The sequence below is a fragment of the Mercenaria mercenaria genome, chromosome 10 (genome assembly GCF_021730395.1).
Source record: "Mercenaria mercenaria strain notata chromosome 10, MADL_Memer_1, whole genome shotgun sequence".
Taxonomy (NCBI): Eukaryota; Metazoa; Mollusca; class Bivalvia; order Venerida; family Veneridae; genus Mercenaria; species Mercenaria mercenaria.
The window spans coordinates 32,894,092-32,912,600 of record NC_069370.1 but is presented as its reverse complement, the minus strand read 5'-3'; the positions used below and the strand labels follow the sequence as shown (position 1 = coordinate 32,912,600).

Below are 18,509 nucleotides of genomic sequence, written 5' to 3'. Positions count from 1 at the left end.
TTATGGAATGCCATAAGTGTTATAAGTTTGACAACGCACAATTAAAAACAACGTATTATTGGAATATCATTTAATTTCACTCTATTTCACTCTATGACATTTAGATTCTTATGCTTAATAACGGAAATAATGACGATTTCTTAAGCAGAATCGTCATAGAAATATGTCTATGATTGATACAAGCCTCTTGCAAAATAGTCAACTGTTTAAAGGATATACAGCTAAACTTTCTAGATATACATATATCTTATTGATGGTAAAATGTCATTAAGTTTTATTTTTAAATTAAAGGGTGATTTTTGGAAAGAAAGAAAATTTAACAGCCGTGTTATTACAAATGCATCAATCAATGTATTCTTCCCACTTAATCTACGGACAGAAATACAAATGTAAGCCAAATAGATAATATCTTACTAAGATGACGTTGCATGACTTCCATACCCTGTCGTGTGTATTACAGGTAAGGAAATTACCTGAAAATTGCTACACAGTATAAGATTTCATTGTTCTTATTTTTTGGAATCGATAGATCTTAATGGTCAGTTGTTTTATTGGGCGGATTGTGTTTGATTCAACGGCTTCGGAGTGTCTCCAGAAATATACAGAGTAAAGTAGTTTACATAAATCATAGACCTGTTTCATAAGAAAGTAAGCCCAAATCATACTATCACTTTTACTCGTATAACATATGTTATTGTCATCATTTTGCAAATTTAAATCTATGTAGGTCAGGTGAGGGGATATAGCAAACTGAAACATGGAAAAGTATCATTTTATCTTATTTATGAAGGAGTCTTTTTTTTTTAGGAAGTCTAGCTATCGTACAGTCAGTTGTTCTACTTTTGCGCGTGTGTGAAACAGTATCCAGAGGGACAGCTTGATTCATTCTTCGCTACCCTACAAATACATCATATGATCTAATTTTTGTTTGTGAGAGCCAGATACATGCAAACAAGAAAAGGTATGGGACGTAGAATCAAATCTGTATTATGATAGCATTATAATAGTTCTATATGTAAGGTACGCTTATTTTACTCGATGCTTTTTCTCCCAACAGGATTGATTTATTTCTAAAATAGTTATAAAGACGCATTCTTTTAAAGTATATCTGATCAAAGCCGTATGACCTGCGAAGACGACTGCTTGGCTACAGCTTTACTATCTACTTTTAAATTATCAGACATGTCATTCACGTTTCCAGAAAATCGTACATGATACCTCAACATTTTTACATGTTTTCTGCCATCTCTTCTGGATTGTTAAGACGGTTTGATATTGTCAAAGACATAGATTTTGCTGACAGCTAAAACCTACATATACAAACAAGTGTAATTTAACTGTATATCATTGCGCCACATTTCTGAACCAAGAAATGGTTTGCAATCATTTTATTGATATATTTAAACAGTGTTTTGGTTTCCGTTTTCACAAAATCCATTTCCTACTCTAGCATTAATCCATTATTTATGTTTTCTTACATTTAGTTTAGCATTGTTTTTCTTAAAGGCCAGCTATCAGACGAATAATATATTTAATTGTTTGGGCAAATTCAAGACCTCTCATTATACCTACAGCTACGTGATCTCCACACAATCAGTCACGTGTACAAGTCACGAAACAACTGTTTAGGCAAGGTTAAGAAAATTAAAAAAGGCTACAGTGCTTTGGTTAAAACAATAGAAATAGTTTTAATAATATCATATACAACAGGCAGCAAATAATGCACAATATTGTAGATATAATGCACTAATCACATACGCCTGATTTGAAACGTGTCACAGCTAATGTTGTAATACTTCATGCACATATCACTAAACTTTTCAAACACAATTGTTGCACTGTTTCAAACGTATCCACAACGTTAGATTACTTTGTTCAAACGTTTAAGCTGAGTAGCATCACATCTTATGAGTTTCCTAATGAAAACGGATTCAAACAGCATAAAACAGAGACTGAAAAAGGTAATAGAATTCAGATTTGTAAATCACTAACTTATGACACTGTCATAAGTCTGAGCATTCCTAGGACCTAGTGATTCATATGCTCCGACCATTTGTCCTTCTTTTGTTTTGTCAAAATGGCCGGTAGCCGAAGGCTGATTGGATGGAGGAGTATTGTATTTAGGACAGCTACTTTTGACTTTATCGTAATTATTAGCATCCTTAGGACCAAGTGATTCATATGCTCCGGCCACCTGTCCTTGTTTTGGTTTGTCATAATGGTCGGTAGTCGAAGGCTGATTGGATGGAGGAGTGTCGTAACTATGAAAGCTATTTGTTGTTTGAATAGACAGCGGCTCTTCATAATGATCATCCGCAACACCTTGTTGTAAATTGTCTAAAGGTCTGGCGGTTGATCCGGTGGTACGGAAAACGTCATCAGGACCATCCGACTCTGTTTTGTTGCTATAGACGTTCGAATATGCTACGTTATTTGCAACCGTCTGGTTCCCAGTATACTGGTTCTTGTGTTTTCTGCAATAATTGTTTTAATATGAACCGCATAATGCAAAACGCTCGTTTGCCAATCAAATCAAACGATCCTACCTAGAAATTCGAATGTAAACTACATTTAAAGTTTCAGAAGTTATTACTTTTATTAAAGCAAGCAACTTGCATGAAACTATTTCGTGGACACTCTTTTCCTTGAATTTTTCTGATGTTACGTTTTTGTTGCAGTTATTATCAATATAGATTTGATGTTTCTATTCTTTTATTTTGACTTGAGGTTAGAGGGTCTCCGTGACCGAGTGGTTAAGGTCTATGACTTCAAATAACTTGCCCCTCACCGATATGGGTTCGAGTCTTACTCGAGGCGTTGAATTTTCATGTGAAGAAGCCATCCAGCTGGCTTAAGGATGGTCGGTTCTTCTACCCAGGGGCCGCCCGTGATGAAATAATGCACGTAGTGGCATCTGGAGGTCAAAGCTGGAAAGTCGACATATGACCTATTATTGTGTCGGTGCGACGTTAAAACCAACAAAACAAAGAAACAAAAATGTGTTGCGGTTAAAGTCACGCAAAAACACACACTTAGGTCATATGTCGACTTTCCAGCAGCTTCAGTGTAGCGGAAAAGTCATGTTGCCCTCCGGGCATTTATTGAAGTCACAGACGGGGATCTCTATGGCCCAAAGATGTTTGAATTAAAGCACTACCATAACGATAATCATAATGACAACAAATAGTAAACGCCTAGCAGAAAGAAAATTAATTGAATAAATGAACCAGATGAGCTGCTTTGGTTACTTACTGAGTTTTCCATAACAATAAAGCTACAAGTCCGACTATGACCAACGTAAACACTACTATTACAAGTACAAGTACATACACAGGCACTGCAATATAAAACATACATTATTTTCGTAAAGGAAGGTTTGAAACCATCGCAAAAAAATTTAAAAAATTCTCCCACCTTTGACAACGCTGACACATTTCGAGTCATTGCTGAATCATGCATAAAAGTTTATGAACAAAATAAAGAAAACTAGCTTAATGCCAAAAATATACAATATCATTATACAAGGAAATGTAGAAGATTTGTGTTGTGTAATCGTAATCAATCAAAGGTCAAAGGTTGAACATTGCAACTCCATAATTCAAACATTTTCAAAGCAATATTATTAAATAATAGCAGATTTAAAATTTGTCTAGCTAAAGGTATGTACAAATGTATAGCTAAAAGATGAGGTTGAAATTTAACAGCGCAATACTGAATGAATAACAGTTTAGGAAAAGCGTCGGGTACCTTTTCCTACAAAATTTCTTTCAAATGTACAAAGGATACTGTTGTAAGGTTTTGTTTTAAGGAGTCTACGTACATTTAACGCGACAATTAATACTGGATTTAAGTCCTTTTTTTTCATTTAGGAAGTAATGTGATTTGGACTCATATTTTGTTTGGTTAAACAAAGTCGCACATGTACTACTAGCTTATAAATAACTGGAAATCACCATTAGTCCCTGTCTGACTTGCAGACCTGGTTTCTCTTATAACTGTTGTTTCAAGTGTCGAAGATACCGTTCCATATGTCCCATCCGTGACCCAAGCTGATGTCCCTGTTGTTTCTGTTGGTGAAACATATGTTGTACTCAGTGGTGATTTGCCTGCATCGAATTATTAAAATATATGAGAAACTCTTAGGTAAATTATTCAATTTCAAAACAAATAGAATATCATGGATATCAAAAATAAAGAAAAATGTAAATAATGCTTTTAAAATAAACTCACGTTCAATATTTCTAAATTAAAATATCATATTGTTCTATTTGGTATTTTGTGCTTTGAAATCTAAAGAAATGAATCACTTCCAATATAAAAGCTTGTTTTTTAACAAGTGAGCTTGTTTTGTTTCTTCAGGCCAAAACATTTAAATATTAACTTGTATCTACTGACTGTATGCATGCATAAAGATAATACAAACAATTCTCCTTTTACATTAAAAGTAAAAAAGCAAGAAATGATACTACAAACCATTTAAACACAGTGCCCAGTATTTGATATTATCCGGCGTGAACTTAAGAACAAAGCCATCTAATGGATGTTTCGTCACGTAACCAAACCGTGTAATATCTTGTCTTGCAGGGTTTTCTAGAAAAATAAGCATGTCAAATTCTAACAAGTTGCAATTTAATTTTTGGGACGTGGTAAAATCTACATATTTCCAGTTCGGTTTGTATTGCCCAAAGTCATTTTATGCGGTATATAGTGTAAGATATCTACATTGCCCGGAATCACTGCTAGCTCGTTTTTTGCCCGGTCCATATTTCAGGGAAGCGCTACACGCCGTCTACATTTGGAGGCGTCAATACGTACGTAAGAAATAACAGCAGCACGGAAAGACCGTAACAGGACCGTTTACTAAAATCACGTTATGAGCGAAAATAACAGTAAAGATAATCTATTTGAAAAATTAACAATAAACATTTCATCTGCAATGTATTTTCCTCCACTTGAAATTAGATGTGATCGTGTTTATTATTTTTAAAATGCGATAAAACACTTTTACATTTTGCATGTAAAGTTACCTTTCATTCAAGTCTATGCTATGTTTCACAAAGTGCCTAATTTGCTCACATATTAACCATCACAGCTTGACGAACTGGTAATGTAACACTTCCGCAGTATGAATGTCATAATATGTCTTCGGCTTTCCTATACCTCAGCGCCTTAAACCTTTTATTTACAGTTAATAGCAGATTGAAGGGCATTTTCATTTTAAACGAACTTGAAGACAATCAGAAGACATGCTGCTAATAATTCATCAATTCAATATCCTACTTACGATGGTCTGTATACCTGTAGATAACCTGACTCCGTACAACTCCCGTCCACATCAAAGAGTCACTTGAATCTTTTCCTATAACTCTCATGTCGGAAAATGTTACAGGGTCACTTTGGTTTTTATGGCATCTTATCATTGATCCAATCCATGGCGCCCAATCAGCTATTGGCCTAACCTTTCCATCATCTGCATAATGTACAATATTTCACAAAATGTTTCAAACTGGCCATGTATTACTTTCTGTGATATTTGTTCTTTAGTCTAGCCTTTCCATAATCTGCAGAATTTGTAATAACTTTAAAAAGCGTTTTCAAAATTATTTTGTAATATTCACACGTAAAAATTATATGTCCATGATTCAAACATGTTTTAAAATACATTTTGTATTATAATATGTGTTCCTAAAATTGTAAATAAAAAAAACTTTAAGTTATTGCTACAAATAATAAAGAGATATATTCTAAATGCCTTTTTGAATCTTAGGTTTTCAGGTTTAGAAAATAATTTCACTTAATTCATTCGTTGAAAATGCAATGTTGGAAATGTCAAATTGTGTTTGTCTTAAATAACTAAAATAACACTCAACTGGAAAAGCTGTCCATACGGATACTTTATCTCAGCAAAAGATTATGTTTGAAATTACATTTTGTATGCTTATACCTACCATATTTACACACTGTCCTCATCTCAGCAGCACACCTAGCCCACTTGTAGGAATCCTTCTTCGGCATATAACCGAGGCATACCTTATATGGGTCTGAAGTTAGCTCATTAACTGGTATATCAGAATTCTCGTCCACTGTAACATTATTAAATTGTAAAGAGTAAGTAGGAAGTGAGTATCATCCCGAAAGTAACAACGTTCGATTGGGTATGTCTGTTTATGTCGTCGAGTAAAAAGCTAAATAGAAATAAAAAGTGAATTAAAATTGGTTATTGAATTTTTGGTTTAAAGCTATCCTTTTATAAAAGAGTGACAGCTTTAAGATAAGTGATACTGAACAATGATCCTATACGTCACACATCCAATAGTCCCGTTATCCTGTTATACTACCCACTCCGCTAACAAACGCTAACCTTTCACCCATGACTTTGTATATCGATGTTCATGAATACTGATTTGGTTCATTGCACTTAGTCTTTATGCATCGATATATTTAGACATGATATTACATATATATGCAATAAATAATCTTTGATAATTACATCTATTGTTTCAGGTTAGTACTGTTATGATGTTCATTCCTAGATCTTTGTTACATAAACTTTGTGCAGCTCGTCTAATTAGTATATTCTATAAATAATTAGTCATGAAAAAAGCTTTTGTACATAATCATAAACTGTCAATGTATATGTTACTCTATACCATTTACTTGTTTATATGAATACTGATTTGCTTCATTGCACTTAGTCTTTATGCATCGATATATTTAGACATGATATTACATATATATGCAATAAATTATCTTTGATAATTACATCTATTGTTTCAGTAAGTTGCAGTTGAGCCATTCCCAAAGCGAACCCATCATCTACCAAACAAATATTTTGATGTAAGGTTACTAGCTAGCCCTATGCATAAAACCCCTTCGTCAATGGCGCCCAAAACATGGATTTGGGTTTTACAGAGCTGAAACAGCAGTCTTGCGTCTGAAACATTTTAACTAATTAGCTTTCAAAAGCGGGATTTACCCCTAGTGTTTACTTGGACTTTCAATAACCAATTTTAATTCACTTTATATTTCTATTTAGCTTTTTACTCTACGACATTTACATAAGTAATACCAGCTAATGAGATACTAGTTCTTGCCGGTGGTTACAGTTGGAAAGCTAGCATTGTGATGCTAATTTTAAATGCTTGCTATAATTCAGCATTCTGTGTTATCGGAAGACTTTATGATTTTAACTAAAACTGTCACGACACTTGATTCAACACCAGATCAAACAAGAGCTCCGCCAAGCGGGGCAATATACGCCCGACGGGTTATATCAGAGGAAGGGGGTAAAATTTAAAGAACTTGACTGTTGAAACCCAAAGGACAGGAACAACAAAGGGAAGAAATTAAAAAAAAAAAACATTCTCTAAAATCCCTACCAGGTACAGATATGTAAAAATACACCTAAAAATTGGAGGTACCATCCTTGTGTGGTCTCGGTTTTCCCTAAGGCCATTAATAAAAACGTTACAAAATAAGATATTTTTAGTAACATTAAAGGGAAGTAATTCAAAAAAAATTATTGTAAGTGAACAAAAAAAGGGATCTGCCAAATAAAAACAAGAGAACCCCAATGCAGAGCAATATAAACACGAAACAAAGTCATATGACCTTTGACCGCTAAGTGTGACCTTGACCTTGACGCGCTCTGCACTTCGTCTCATTGTGGTGAACATTTGTGCCAAGTTTCTTTAAAATCCTTCAAGCAGTTCAAGAGTTACAGAGCGGGCACGAAACAAAGCCATATGACCTTTGACATTAAGTGTGACATTGACCTTGAAGCCAGCCATCCGAAACATGCGCTCTGCACGGCGTCTTTATGTGGTGAACATTTGTGCCACGTTTCTTTAAAATCCTTTAAGCAGTTCAAGAGTTACTGAGCGCACACGGAACAAAACTATATCACCTTTGACGTTTAAGTGTGACCTTGACCTTGAAGCCGGTGTAATGAAGTATTTCGACCCCCATAGAATAATGACCCCCCGGTCATTATTCTATAGAAAAAGTGACCCCCGGTCATAGTATTATGACCTCCAGATCATAGTACTATGACTCCCCTACGTGAAGTAAACTGAACCTCACGAAGAATATTGACTCCCATAAAAAAACGACCCCCGGTCATTTGTTCAAATTTAGTGATAACTCATGTATCTAAGGCCTAATTGCTGCATTTTATGCCCCCACTCGGGTGAGGGGGCATATAGATTTGCCCTTGTCCGTCCGTCCTTCCGTTTGACCATTAGCCCCAGATACCTTCACTTGACACAGAAATCTGAGCATTCCGCAACGGGAAAAGGGATTCTATTTCTAGACGCTGTATCTTGGTGTATACATCTTTTTCAGGAAAATAACAATTCACAATACGTTCACACAACACACCAGTGTCAATAATCCCTGCAAACTTCGGTATGAAATAATTCTTCAGAAGAAAACTGCACAAGAAACTGCTAGCATAGAACTTAGTATTAATAGAAGTTGCAATACTTAGCAGTGGCAGTAAAGTACGGTAGCGGACAAATAGAAAGTAGTAGCAGTAGTAGTAGTAGTAGTAGTAGTAGTGGCAATGGTAGTGGCAGTTGCAGTAGCAGCAGCAGCAGCAGCAGAGGAATAAGTGACAGCAACAACAGCAGCAGGAGAAGAAGAGGTTGATGTACAAGACGTATTAGTGGAAGCAGGTATACTAGTATCAGTAGTAGCAGTTGTAGTAGTAGAAGTAGTAGTAGTAGTAGTAGTAGTAGTAGTAGTAGTAGTAGAAGAAGAAGTACATGTAGTAATAGCAATAGAAGTAGCGGCACCAGTAGTAGTAGTACAATCAAAATGTTAACTATTGGCAATGGAGGGTATTAGAGTTGTAGATCTAGTAAAATTGTCCGTTAGGTTTGTTGGGGATCACTTTTTAATAGATATTATCGTCGAAAGTCTTTTAGGAGCCGATGTTTTACACGGAAAGAGTAACTTTTTTAAATAGAATAATGTCCGGGAATCGATATTGTATGAGAGTTCGAATGTAGTAATTTCGGCAGTGAGTATTTTACATGGAAGGAGTCACTTTTTCTATAGAATAATAACCGGGGTCGTTATTCTATGAGATTCGAAGGGAGTCATCTTTAGGGAGTCAGTATTTTACTTGGAGGGGTCAGTTTTTCTATAGAATAATGACCGGGGGTCGCTATTCTATAGAGTTTTCAAAGGGAGTCAGATTTTTATAAGGGGAGTCAATATTTTACAGGAAAGGAGTCACATTTTCTATAGAATAATGACCGAGGTTCAGTATTATATGGGTGTCGAAATACTTCATTATACCGGCCCTCCGAAACATGCACTCTGCACGTCGTCTTGATGTTGTGAACATTTGTGCCAAGTTTGTTCGAAATCCTTCAAGGGGTTCAAGAGTTACAGAGCGGACACGAAATTGCTAACTGACGGACAGACGGACGGACAGACGGACACCGGAGGTATAACATAATACGTCCTTTCGGGCGTATAAAAACCTTTTAAGAGGTTTAAACCGCTGATAAATAAAGTCATTGTATCCTGCGGCGTTTACCCTGAAAGTTTGATGTTTCTTGTTTTCTTTAATCCCAAGTCCAACATAGAAGTTCAACATAGTGCAGAGACAAACCGGAGGACTGTGATAGACGTTAGTGTGCGAGAATGCCATGTAGGGAATTAGTGTCATTCCGGAGTCCTTACTCTACCATGAATATGTATAAAGTGAATTGCTTTTCATTATTTAATATTTCACATTTTGTACATGTTTGTTATTTGATACATTGGTACATGAAGAACTATAACTTCATAATCACCAATAATTATAAGAAATATCTCTTTTACGTATGATTGATTTAAAACAAAATATGATAAAAGACATTTTTAACAATAATCAAGTGAAAGGAAATTTCTGGTTTTGACTTCCCGTTAGCGTCGTTTGCGGTGTCAAGCTACATTAAACCATTTTAGTGGAGTAAATGGCATTGATTAAAAAGTTACAAGCTGAATAAATTAAGAACAAAACTGGAAATAGCTCTACCATTTTCCTCTGTGAATGTAGCACTATAGAGCTTTTCGGTTCCTCTTATTGACATTTATCATTTTATCAAGATACAAAATGAACATTGAATTGTTTAAGTATTACGTGACTTCTGCTGCAGAATTCCGGTCACCTGCTCTTCATATATATTTTCGCACGTTAGCTTGAATTCCGATCAAATTTCGATCGTGGGCAAAAGTTCACTTGATCCTTCCAAGACAAATATATTTCATATCTTAAAGGCCCATATTTCCTTTGTTTACTTTGTGGCTGTCACATTTTTTGCCACCAACATAAACATGTCTTTTTGTTGTTAAATCTTATTTTCGATAATTAGTTTCTCAAATATTTGTCAAATATTTGAATATTTAGAAGACTATATGATTGAATCCATTGTTTATGATTACCTCCCTTTTTGACTGTAATTGTATAAGTTCATGCGCAACATTGAAAGTAGTGCCTTTCTATACAGTCACGTGATTATGCCTTACAGCTAAATGGACAGCTGCTTTATATGTTTTATCACAAAATTAAAAGTGTTATGGGACTTTAAGTAAAGCTATATCTCACTCAACAGTTTCCCGACTATGGTCATTAGTCATCTTCCCTGGAAAAATGATTTTTGACCATTGAAAAGGTATATAGATATAAAATATTGATTTAAAGATTAAATCGCACGTACCTGCTTTATTTACTTTGTACAAAGCGATATTACTTGTGATGTTATAGGTTCCGCATGCAGGCCCTTGTGGAGCTGAGTGTCCGTTCAGACACTGGTTGCAGAACTTCCTTTTATTCTGAACTGCAGATATCGCTTCTTTTGTTAAGCAGTAGCACTGAAATAATTATCAATTATAGAATGATATAAAATGACTTGTTGATGTCAAGTCCATGAACAAAAGATTTTGATGTACTTTTATCTTGGTGAAAATATGTATAAATAAATACAATGATACAGAACTTTTCATCTTACTTCTCATATTACTACACATCAATCATTTATTTATTAGGGAAGGCGTGGTCTAATAGTTAGAGTGTTCCCCGCTAAACCAGGAGGTAGTCGGTTCGAGAGCGCTATTGGGATCATGACTAAACCTTTTCCTATGACAACAGTATTGTTATTTTCGAGAGTGATTCAAAGATGTTCCATGCTTTCATCACATTCGAGCTTAAATAAATAAGAATAACTAATAACCATTATTTCATCCATCTAATGCATATACTTCTTACCTCATGAAACAGTATACCGAAGAACTCGCTATATCCACATGCAGAGTAACATTGTCCTGGGTCATCTTTTGTGTCAAGAAATTGGGGTATAGAATTTCGGAAAATATCAGCTTTGTCTACACACCCTAAAATGACAATTTTAAATATGACAGAGTTTGATTGTGTTTGTTGGAATTTCCATGTCTTTTTATACATTTCCATCATTATTGTTACGATATGCTCTGTAATGATACGTTACATTATGTTATGTTTTGTTATGTTACTTGATATTATGGTATGTTATTTGCTGCAACTTTATGTTTCTTTGTGTTATGTAACATGTTATTTTCTCATATGTCATTGATGCGTTGATGTAATATGAATGGATTAGTTAATGATAGAAAAAAAGTTTAACATCTCGTTGGTGTCCGGAGTTTTACATGTAAGCTTACTTTTGAAACACTGCTTGACCGGAAGTAATACTTTCAGATTTATGACATGTTTTTGGCACTATGAGATTGCCTCATAGGACAGGATAAGTACACTTTGTCAAAATTGTCCCATTTTAAAGGAAATGTAATGTTGTTCTTATGTTAACTCCTTCTGCTAGGATTTCTTAAATCGTTTAAAGAAGTGAAAGAATTTTTAAATCGGTTTAACAATGGGTAAGTTATGACCATTTAAATATTTCATTATAACGGCGGCCATTTCGTTTCTATGGCAACAAAAAATAAAATGGTGGATTTATTAAATTTCTAAATACATATTTGAATTGTATTTACTTTTTTCTGTAAGATATTTTTTCTACTTTATCCAGCTACAGTATAATGATAGAATTTACTATGTTTTACATCATCGGTCAAGAAATACATGAACTTATTCTATTTAAAAGGTCATTTCCTCACAAAAGAATTCAGCAGTGTGTAAATGACGTCATAAACACACTAAAATGGCTGCCTCAATGATCAGCTATTTTCATTAATTTCAAACTGTCATATTCTTTTCAATAGTGGTCCGATTCTGAAAAATTATTTCAGCGTTATGAAAGGCTTGATATTGGCTTTAATATAAGATTAACATATTGTTATACATTCTTTGTCCTTTAACAATAATTTTGATGAAAGTGCTGCATGTACGCAAATTCATCAGACACTGCTCGGCTGATTGCTTTCAAACTCCAAACAAGTCTTTGGCATCACAAAAATGTCCATCATTACACTACTTGCTTACTTTTTGCCAAATGTTTTGTGAAAGTTTTACCGGTTTCTCACGGACCATTTGAACGAATTCTTACAAAATCTTAATAAGTCTTTGGCATCGTAAAATGACCGGGGTTTTTTGCCAACTGTCGTAATCCTGACGTACAGTTTATAAAGTTGTGTCCCTTTTTTCTTGGTACAGTGTAAATGTAACTTAGTATTTTGTAGGTTGGTTTCAAAAAGTCGAGCACCTAGTCACTAGACAGCTCATGTTATTTCTTCTGTTCGCTTTATAAAACTTTGTGTCTTATGATTTAATCATTTCATGTAAGAATGTCATTTACCGGTACGATACAAAGTTATCTTGAAAGCATACAAAGGTAATGTAGTCACGTCCTTACCAATATAGTCAAAGGCTGTCCATTTCATGACGTATCCCACCCAGACAATATTCCATACTTCTATCTCGGGAATACCATGAATGTTTACTGTATTTTCCTTCCGTGAAAACTGTATTGGGGGTGTAACCAGATCGCATGTGTATGCAGCTTGTGTCCAATTTGTTTCTGCCTTTGACACAGTCGACCGGTACAAATTTGCTGAAAAATGTTAGTAGCATAGCTTATTCTAAATACCTGACATATATATGCTGTACAAAAAGTTCTTTTAGAATTCAACGCTTATAACTTAGATGCTTTAAATGATACAGAAATAGATTACTCAAATTATTTTTAGTTTCTTTGATGTTTACGCATTAGTTTACTACACTATCGAAAAAATAAATATCAGATTTTTATGAAACAAAATTATCATTATCAACGACATTGCAATCATCAGAACTGAGTAAACGTTTCTGAATTACAGTAAGTAGAAATGAAATATTTAATATCTTTATTTTTAAATAAAAATAATTGTTCAATTGCTCACCATCTGCTTGCAGAAACAATATCCATGGTAAAAGGTTTATGAATAGAAAAAGAAACCATTCCATGACAACCGATATCCTGTTACGAGACTGAAAAACGGCTAACAATCATATTTGGCGACTCAAATGAACATATGTTCATGTATCTTTAAAGTGTTTCCGATTTTGTATACATACATGATGATTGTAAGTGGTCGATTTTTGATTCGGAAATTGTAAATGAAGTGGTTTGCCCTTACTATCAAGTGTACCATCTAAAATGATTATACTAATTCATACTAATCTAAAGGAAATAAAGGAAATATATACTGTTGTGTGAAGAACCTTTATCATTACAACGAGTATTAATAAAACGTCATTTCATTATTTTTATTATAATCATTTCTGATTGATTATTCACCAATAGTCTTTCTAAGTCTCAGCAACTCCCAGTTTTTATTGATAAAACTTTTTTTTTCCTTTGCGCTTCAGTTCAAACTCATTGTTTTACAATTTCTTCAGCTGTGATAATTAAATTCAGACCATTTATAAGTATATGATATACAAGACACAAAGATTTAATTCTTTTTACGTTTAATCTACGCTTAAATCATAGTGTAATGAATATTATACAGCAGTTCATTAAAGTTAATATTTCATGCTCAGATCGTTGTGAAGTCTTGTGCGGAATAAACCGACAAGCATTATACTTCATTTTTCTAACTAACCTTCAAATATCAAGAGTCAAGCCTTTTATGCAGGTATCAAAACATTAAGATGCTTAGACCAAGATATGGTATACTATACCCGCCGGGTCAAAATGATTTAACAAAAAGTAGGAGACACAGCCGATTCTTTTCTACATATCTTGTGTCGGAAATTTTCTTGCTTGCGTGTTAAAATTCATACTTGAGAAACTCGGCTTTGTCTTAATGTCGGGGAGTTTCAAAAAGAAGTTTGTTGTGTCTAAGTTTGAAAATTCAGATTATTATTATTATTATTATTATTATTATTATTATTATTATTATGATTATAGCAGTATTTAAACCACTTGTTAAACTTACGTTTCATGTTTTGAAAATATTTACGTGGCGCAAGACATGTGATTAATTGTATGTCATTTTAGAATTAACAGGGGCTCTATGGGTTCGGACGAACGAAGCTGGACTGTAAAGAAATTTCCTATACTATCACCTGAACAGAATGTAAATGCTCATGCTGTATGTATAAGGGATGTCTTTGCCTATATAAAACTTTACTTATATCTAACGAGTACCTAAAACGAAGCGGAGGGTGCAATATGGTACTTTATTATATACCTATATAAATTCTGTAAAAAATCGGCTTGTATTTCACAATTAAATATGAACAGACAGACAAAAATTCCGTATTGTACCTTTTAAATTCCGTATTGTACCTTCCGTATAGTATGCTGCCGGACTACTTTCATAAATATGCATGACCCGACACATTTCTATAAATAGCGCACATAAAAACTTCACTAATTTCCATTTAATGTCGATAAACATTGAAGATTTCGTTCAAGAACAAAACAAGAATCAAAATGGAAAAGGTATTTAATAAAAGGGTCATTATAACAGTAGCTAGATCTGGGACTTTGTATTCGGCTCGAGTGGATTTTGCAAGGTCGGATCACACTCGGCGCTTGCGCGCCTCGTGAGATTCGATCTGGCAAAATCCACTCGAGCTGAATACTGCATCCCAGATCAAGCTACTGTTATAATAACCCTATTTTATCCTTTCGAAGTTCAAAACTTATATGGCAAATACATATGAGCGTTTATATTAACTTCTATGAGTTTGAGAAAGGTGAGAACAGACTGAGAAAAATGAAATAGTTAATTATTTATAACGATTTCGGGAAATTATCAACACGCCATGTACCCGGATAATCTTAACTCTGTTCAGCGACCCTAACTCAGTGCCAACATGGCGGATGTAAAGCCGATACAACTTTGTTTTCTGTGTAATTACGATGTATAAAGGAATGTTCCTGTTGTTATATCTATCTACATTGATCAAGTGTATATTTATTTCAAAATGCATCATGTTAAATATATCAACCCTTGTGTTTTCAGGTGGAAAAACGACGAACAAGGCAACTTTTTCAATGAAAACTTTTACAAAAAATCTTTAAAAATACTTTTATGCTTTTGATGCCTCGAGTATTTTGTTGTTTGAAAGCAAAGATATACTGCTTTATAGGCCCGTTTACACTATGTTGTTAACCCACTACATGTTGCCACAATACATGTTCAAATGTACTGACAGCGAGAAAGGGGATAAAAACCTAACCTTGAGTTGATAAAAACCGAACTCAGTTTACATGAGGAATGGATAAAAACCTAACTTACACGAAATTGCGTGACGGACAAACACCTAACTGACTAGTATTCTATAGAAACGAATGAGTTGACATGTACATGGTGTGATTATTGTAAACATTACTTTATAAGCGGTATTGTCGGTTTAAGTTCCGTGGACAAGTGAAAAATGTAAGGATAAAAATCTTCATTGATTAATTTGTCATTAATTTTACAAGATGTTATATGTATGCCCACTACAGTCAAATATTTGTTCATAATTTTAATATCATGCAAATAGCAATGTTTGGAAAAATCAGGATAAACCCTCAAAAATTACTCAGTATAAAAGTCAAAATTATTATAATTATATAAGAAATTATTTAATACCACCGATGTTCGAAGTTCTGTAGTCCACAACCCTCTCTCTCTCTCCCCCCCCCCCCCCTCTCGCTCTCTCTCTTTCTCTCTCCCTCTCTCTCTCTCACACACACACACACACACACACACACACACACACTGTTTCAGAAGAATTGTGTTTGTTTCAAATATTGTATATCGTATAGTGTAAGAGATTTTTATAGAGTTGCTAATGGAATATTTTTGAAATTGTTTAAATGGGATTAGATTTATGATTAATTATTAAATATGATATTTTTCGACGGTAAATAGGGAAGAAAAGTGTGTGTGTGTGTGTGTGTGTGTGTGTGTGTGTGTGGTGTGGTGGGTGGTGGGGTGGGGGAGTGATGCATGGACTGACGGGACAGGGGTGTGGGTATCCTTACATTTTTCACTTGTCCACGGAACCTAAAAATCCACTTGTCCATAGTCAAATTTCACTTGCTCTGATTTGTAATATCATACCTTCATGAAAGCGCAAATAGACTGGAGATCGAGTTTTTTATTTAGGACAATGAAAAGAAAAGCATATCACAGTAACAGTGGTAAAAAATAAGCTGTTGAAATATTTGCCTTTTAACGTTTATAAAAGTCTGAAATCGCGTAAGCAGTGTTCGGGATCTTTTGAGGTCATGCCTGAAACACTGCCCACGCAATGGTGCAAAGCCAGATGAATTCAGAGAAAGACTCTTAAACCGTTCCGACTTGTTTTAGTCATACTTGCGATCTCTGTCTGCTTTTGATTTTAATTTGGCTGACTACTGGCTCAAATATTTCCTTTGACAGTAACTTATTGTCTCAGCAGTTGGAATTCTACTTACAAACTTGTCATAATACTTTTTTTAAGTTGTTTACGTTTCTGATGTCTTTAAATGTCCTTTTAGTTTTCTGTGTGTAACCCTTGTTTTCCTTTTTTAGCTTTATTTACAGAATGCTATATGCTGATGATGCAAATATTTTTCTTCAGCTACTTTAAGTAGTTCTTATGTTCCCTTTAGCATGTATATGATTTCTTCTTTTATGTTTTTTTAATGCAAGTTGTAAAATGTGACTCTTCTTATTTTTGTGTAGTGTCAGCTAATCTTTTTTTTATGTTGCTTTAAATGTGCTAAATCTGTATGTGGTAAATTACTTTTTCCTTTTATTTGCTAGTACCTATGTGCTATTTTGTTTTAATGCGCTGTAACATGTATGTGATAATTTGTGATTTGTTTCTTATCTACTTAGAGCCAGATGCTTTATTTGCTTTGATGTGTTTTAACATATTGGCATTTTATTACAGCTGATTTACTTATATCGAGCTTATTTAAACGTGTTTGCCGGAAAATAGCTTTAAGCTAGTGTTATATGTTTATACTTATCCAACGTTAAATAAATATTCTTGTATCTAAATCTTCTCTGATATTTTATCATAGTCACCGAGTTACAGTGTGCGCGAGACCTAGTCAAAGAACCCATTATCTTTATCACCTCCATACACTTGAAGCAACACACAATCTAAATGATATTTTATGTTTTCTCATTTTATACCTGAAAAAGTATGCTTGTCCGCGGACACACAGAATGAAAAATGCACTTGTCCGCCGACAAAAAAAAAAAATCACGAGTCGGATAAGTTGGACATAGGAATCCCACATCCCTGCAGGGGTGAGTAGATCAAAGAACTTCGAGCATCAACAGTCCATAAAAAAGCACAGACGAACAGCCGTTTTCGTTTGGTTAGGTGTTTATCCGTTCTAAGTTCGTATTTATCCAGCACTGTTTCCTAAACCAGTTAGGAATTATCCGCCAATTTAAACCCACCTCATAATCAATACAATTTTTAAGCTATAAAAATCAATTTCAAACTTTGATACTGTTAAACATTGTCAAAGAGATATTTATGGAACTAATACATTAGAAACATAAAACATGTTCATTTTGAAGACTTTTTTAGTACATTTTAATGAACTCCAGCCACATAATGTGAAATTTCGATTGAAATATTTAGTACACAAAACATGTTATCAATACAGGATATTATGACTATCAAAAGTTTTAAGCTAACATTGCATACTCACATAAAAACATGAAAAAAGACGAGGAAATTAACTACATACATCGTCTTTCTGTCAGCCATGTTGGCACTGAGTTAGGGTCGCTGAACAGAGTTAGGATTATCCGGGTACATGGCGTGATCAAGCTCGACACTGTGACTTCTTGAACTTCAGTTAAGATCACAGTCACACATACGGCGCGGATAGCTACGTTAAGCTACGGATAGAAACGTAGTAATCCGTATTGATCCGTACCTGAGCCGTACGGATTGGTACGGATTGATACGGGTTACTACTTTAAGGTACGGCTCAGGTACAAATCGATACGGATTACTACGTTTCTTTCCGTGGCTAGACATAGCTATCCGCGCCGTATGTGTGACTGGGGTATAATACCCCAGTCACACA

General features: G+C 34.4%; 1 protein-coding gene across 1 annotated transcript; it reads right to left on the bottom strand.

Moving 5' to 3' along the window:
* Window positions 1-1,663: 1,663 nt before the first annotated feature.
* Window positions 1,664-13,510, bottom strand: LOC123559478 (uncharacterized). The gene is made up of 10 exons (XM_045351336.2): window positions 13,366-13,510; window positions 12,840-13,037; window positions 11,261-11,385; window positions 10,713-10,866; window positions 5,949-6,083; window positions 5,285-5,470; window positions 4,474-4,590; window positions 3,954-4,106; window positions 3,253-3,337; window positions 1,664-2,474 (listed from the first exon to the last, which is right to left on the bottom strand). The coding sequence occupies exons 1-10, from the start codon at window positions 13,427-13,429 to the stop codon at window positions 1,988-1,990; spliced, it is 1,704 nt and encodes a 567-aa protein (XP_045207271.2). The 5' UTR covers window positions 13,430-13,510; the 3' UTR covers window positions 1,664-1,987.
* Window positions 13,511-18,509: the final 4,999 nt, after the last annotated feature.

What these genes read in the sequence shown, in the direction of transcription:
- LOC123559478 (XM_045351336.2), bottom strand. Translation starts at nt 13,429, where the DNA reads ATGGAATGGTTTCTTTTTCTATTCATAAACCTTTTACCATGGATATTG. An exon ending in GTACAAAGTAAATAAAGCAG is followed by an intron (nt 6,084 to 10,712) that starts GTACGTGCGATT and finishes ATAATGTTACAG; the next exon opens with TGGACGAGAATTCTGATATA. An exon ending in CTGGGCACTGTGTTTAAATG is followed by an intron (nt 4,107 to 4,473) that starts GTTTGTAGTATC and finishes AATTCGATGCAG; the next exon opens with GCAAATCACCACTGAGTACA.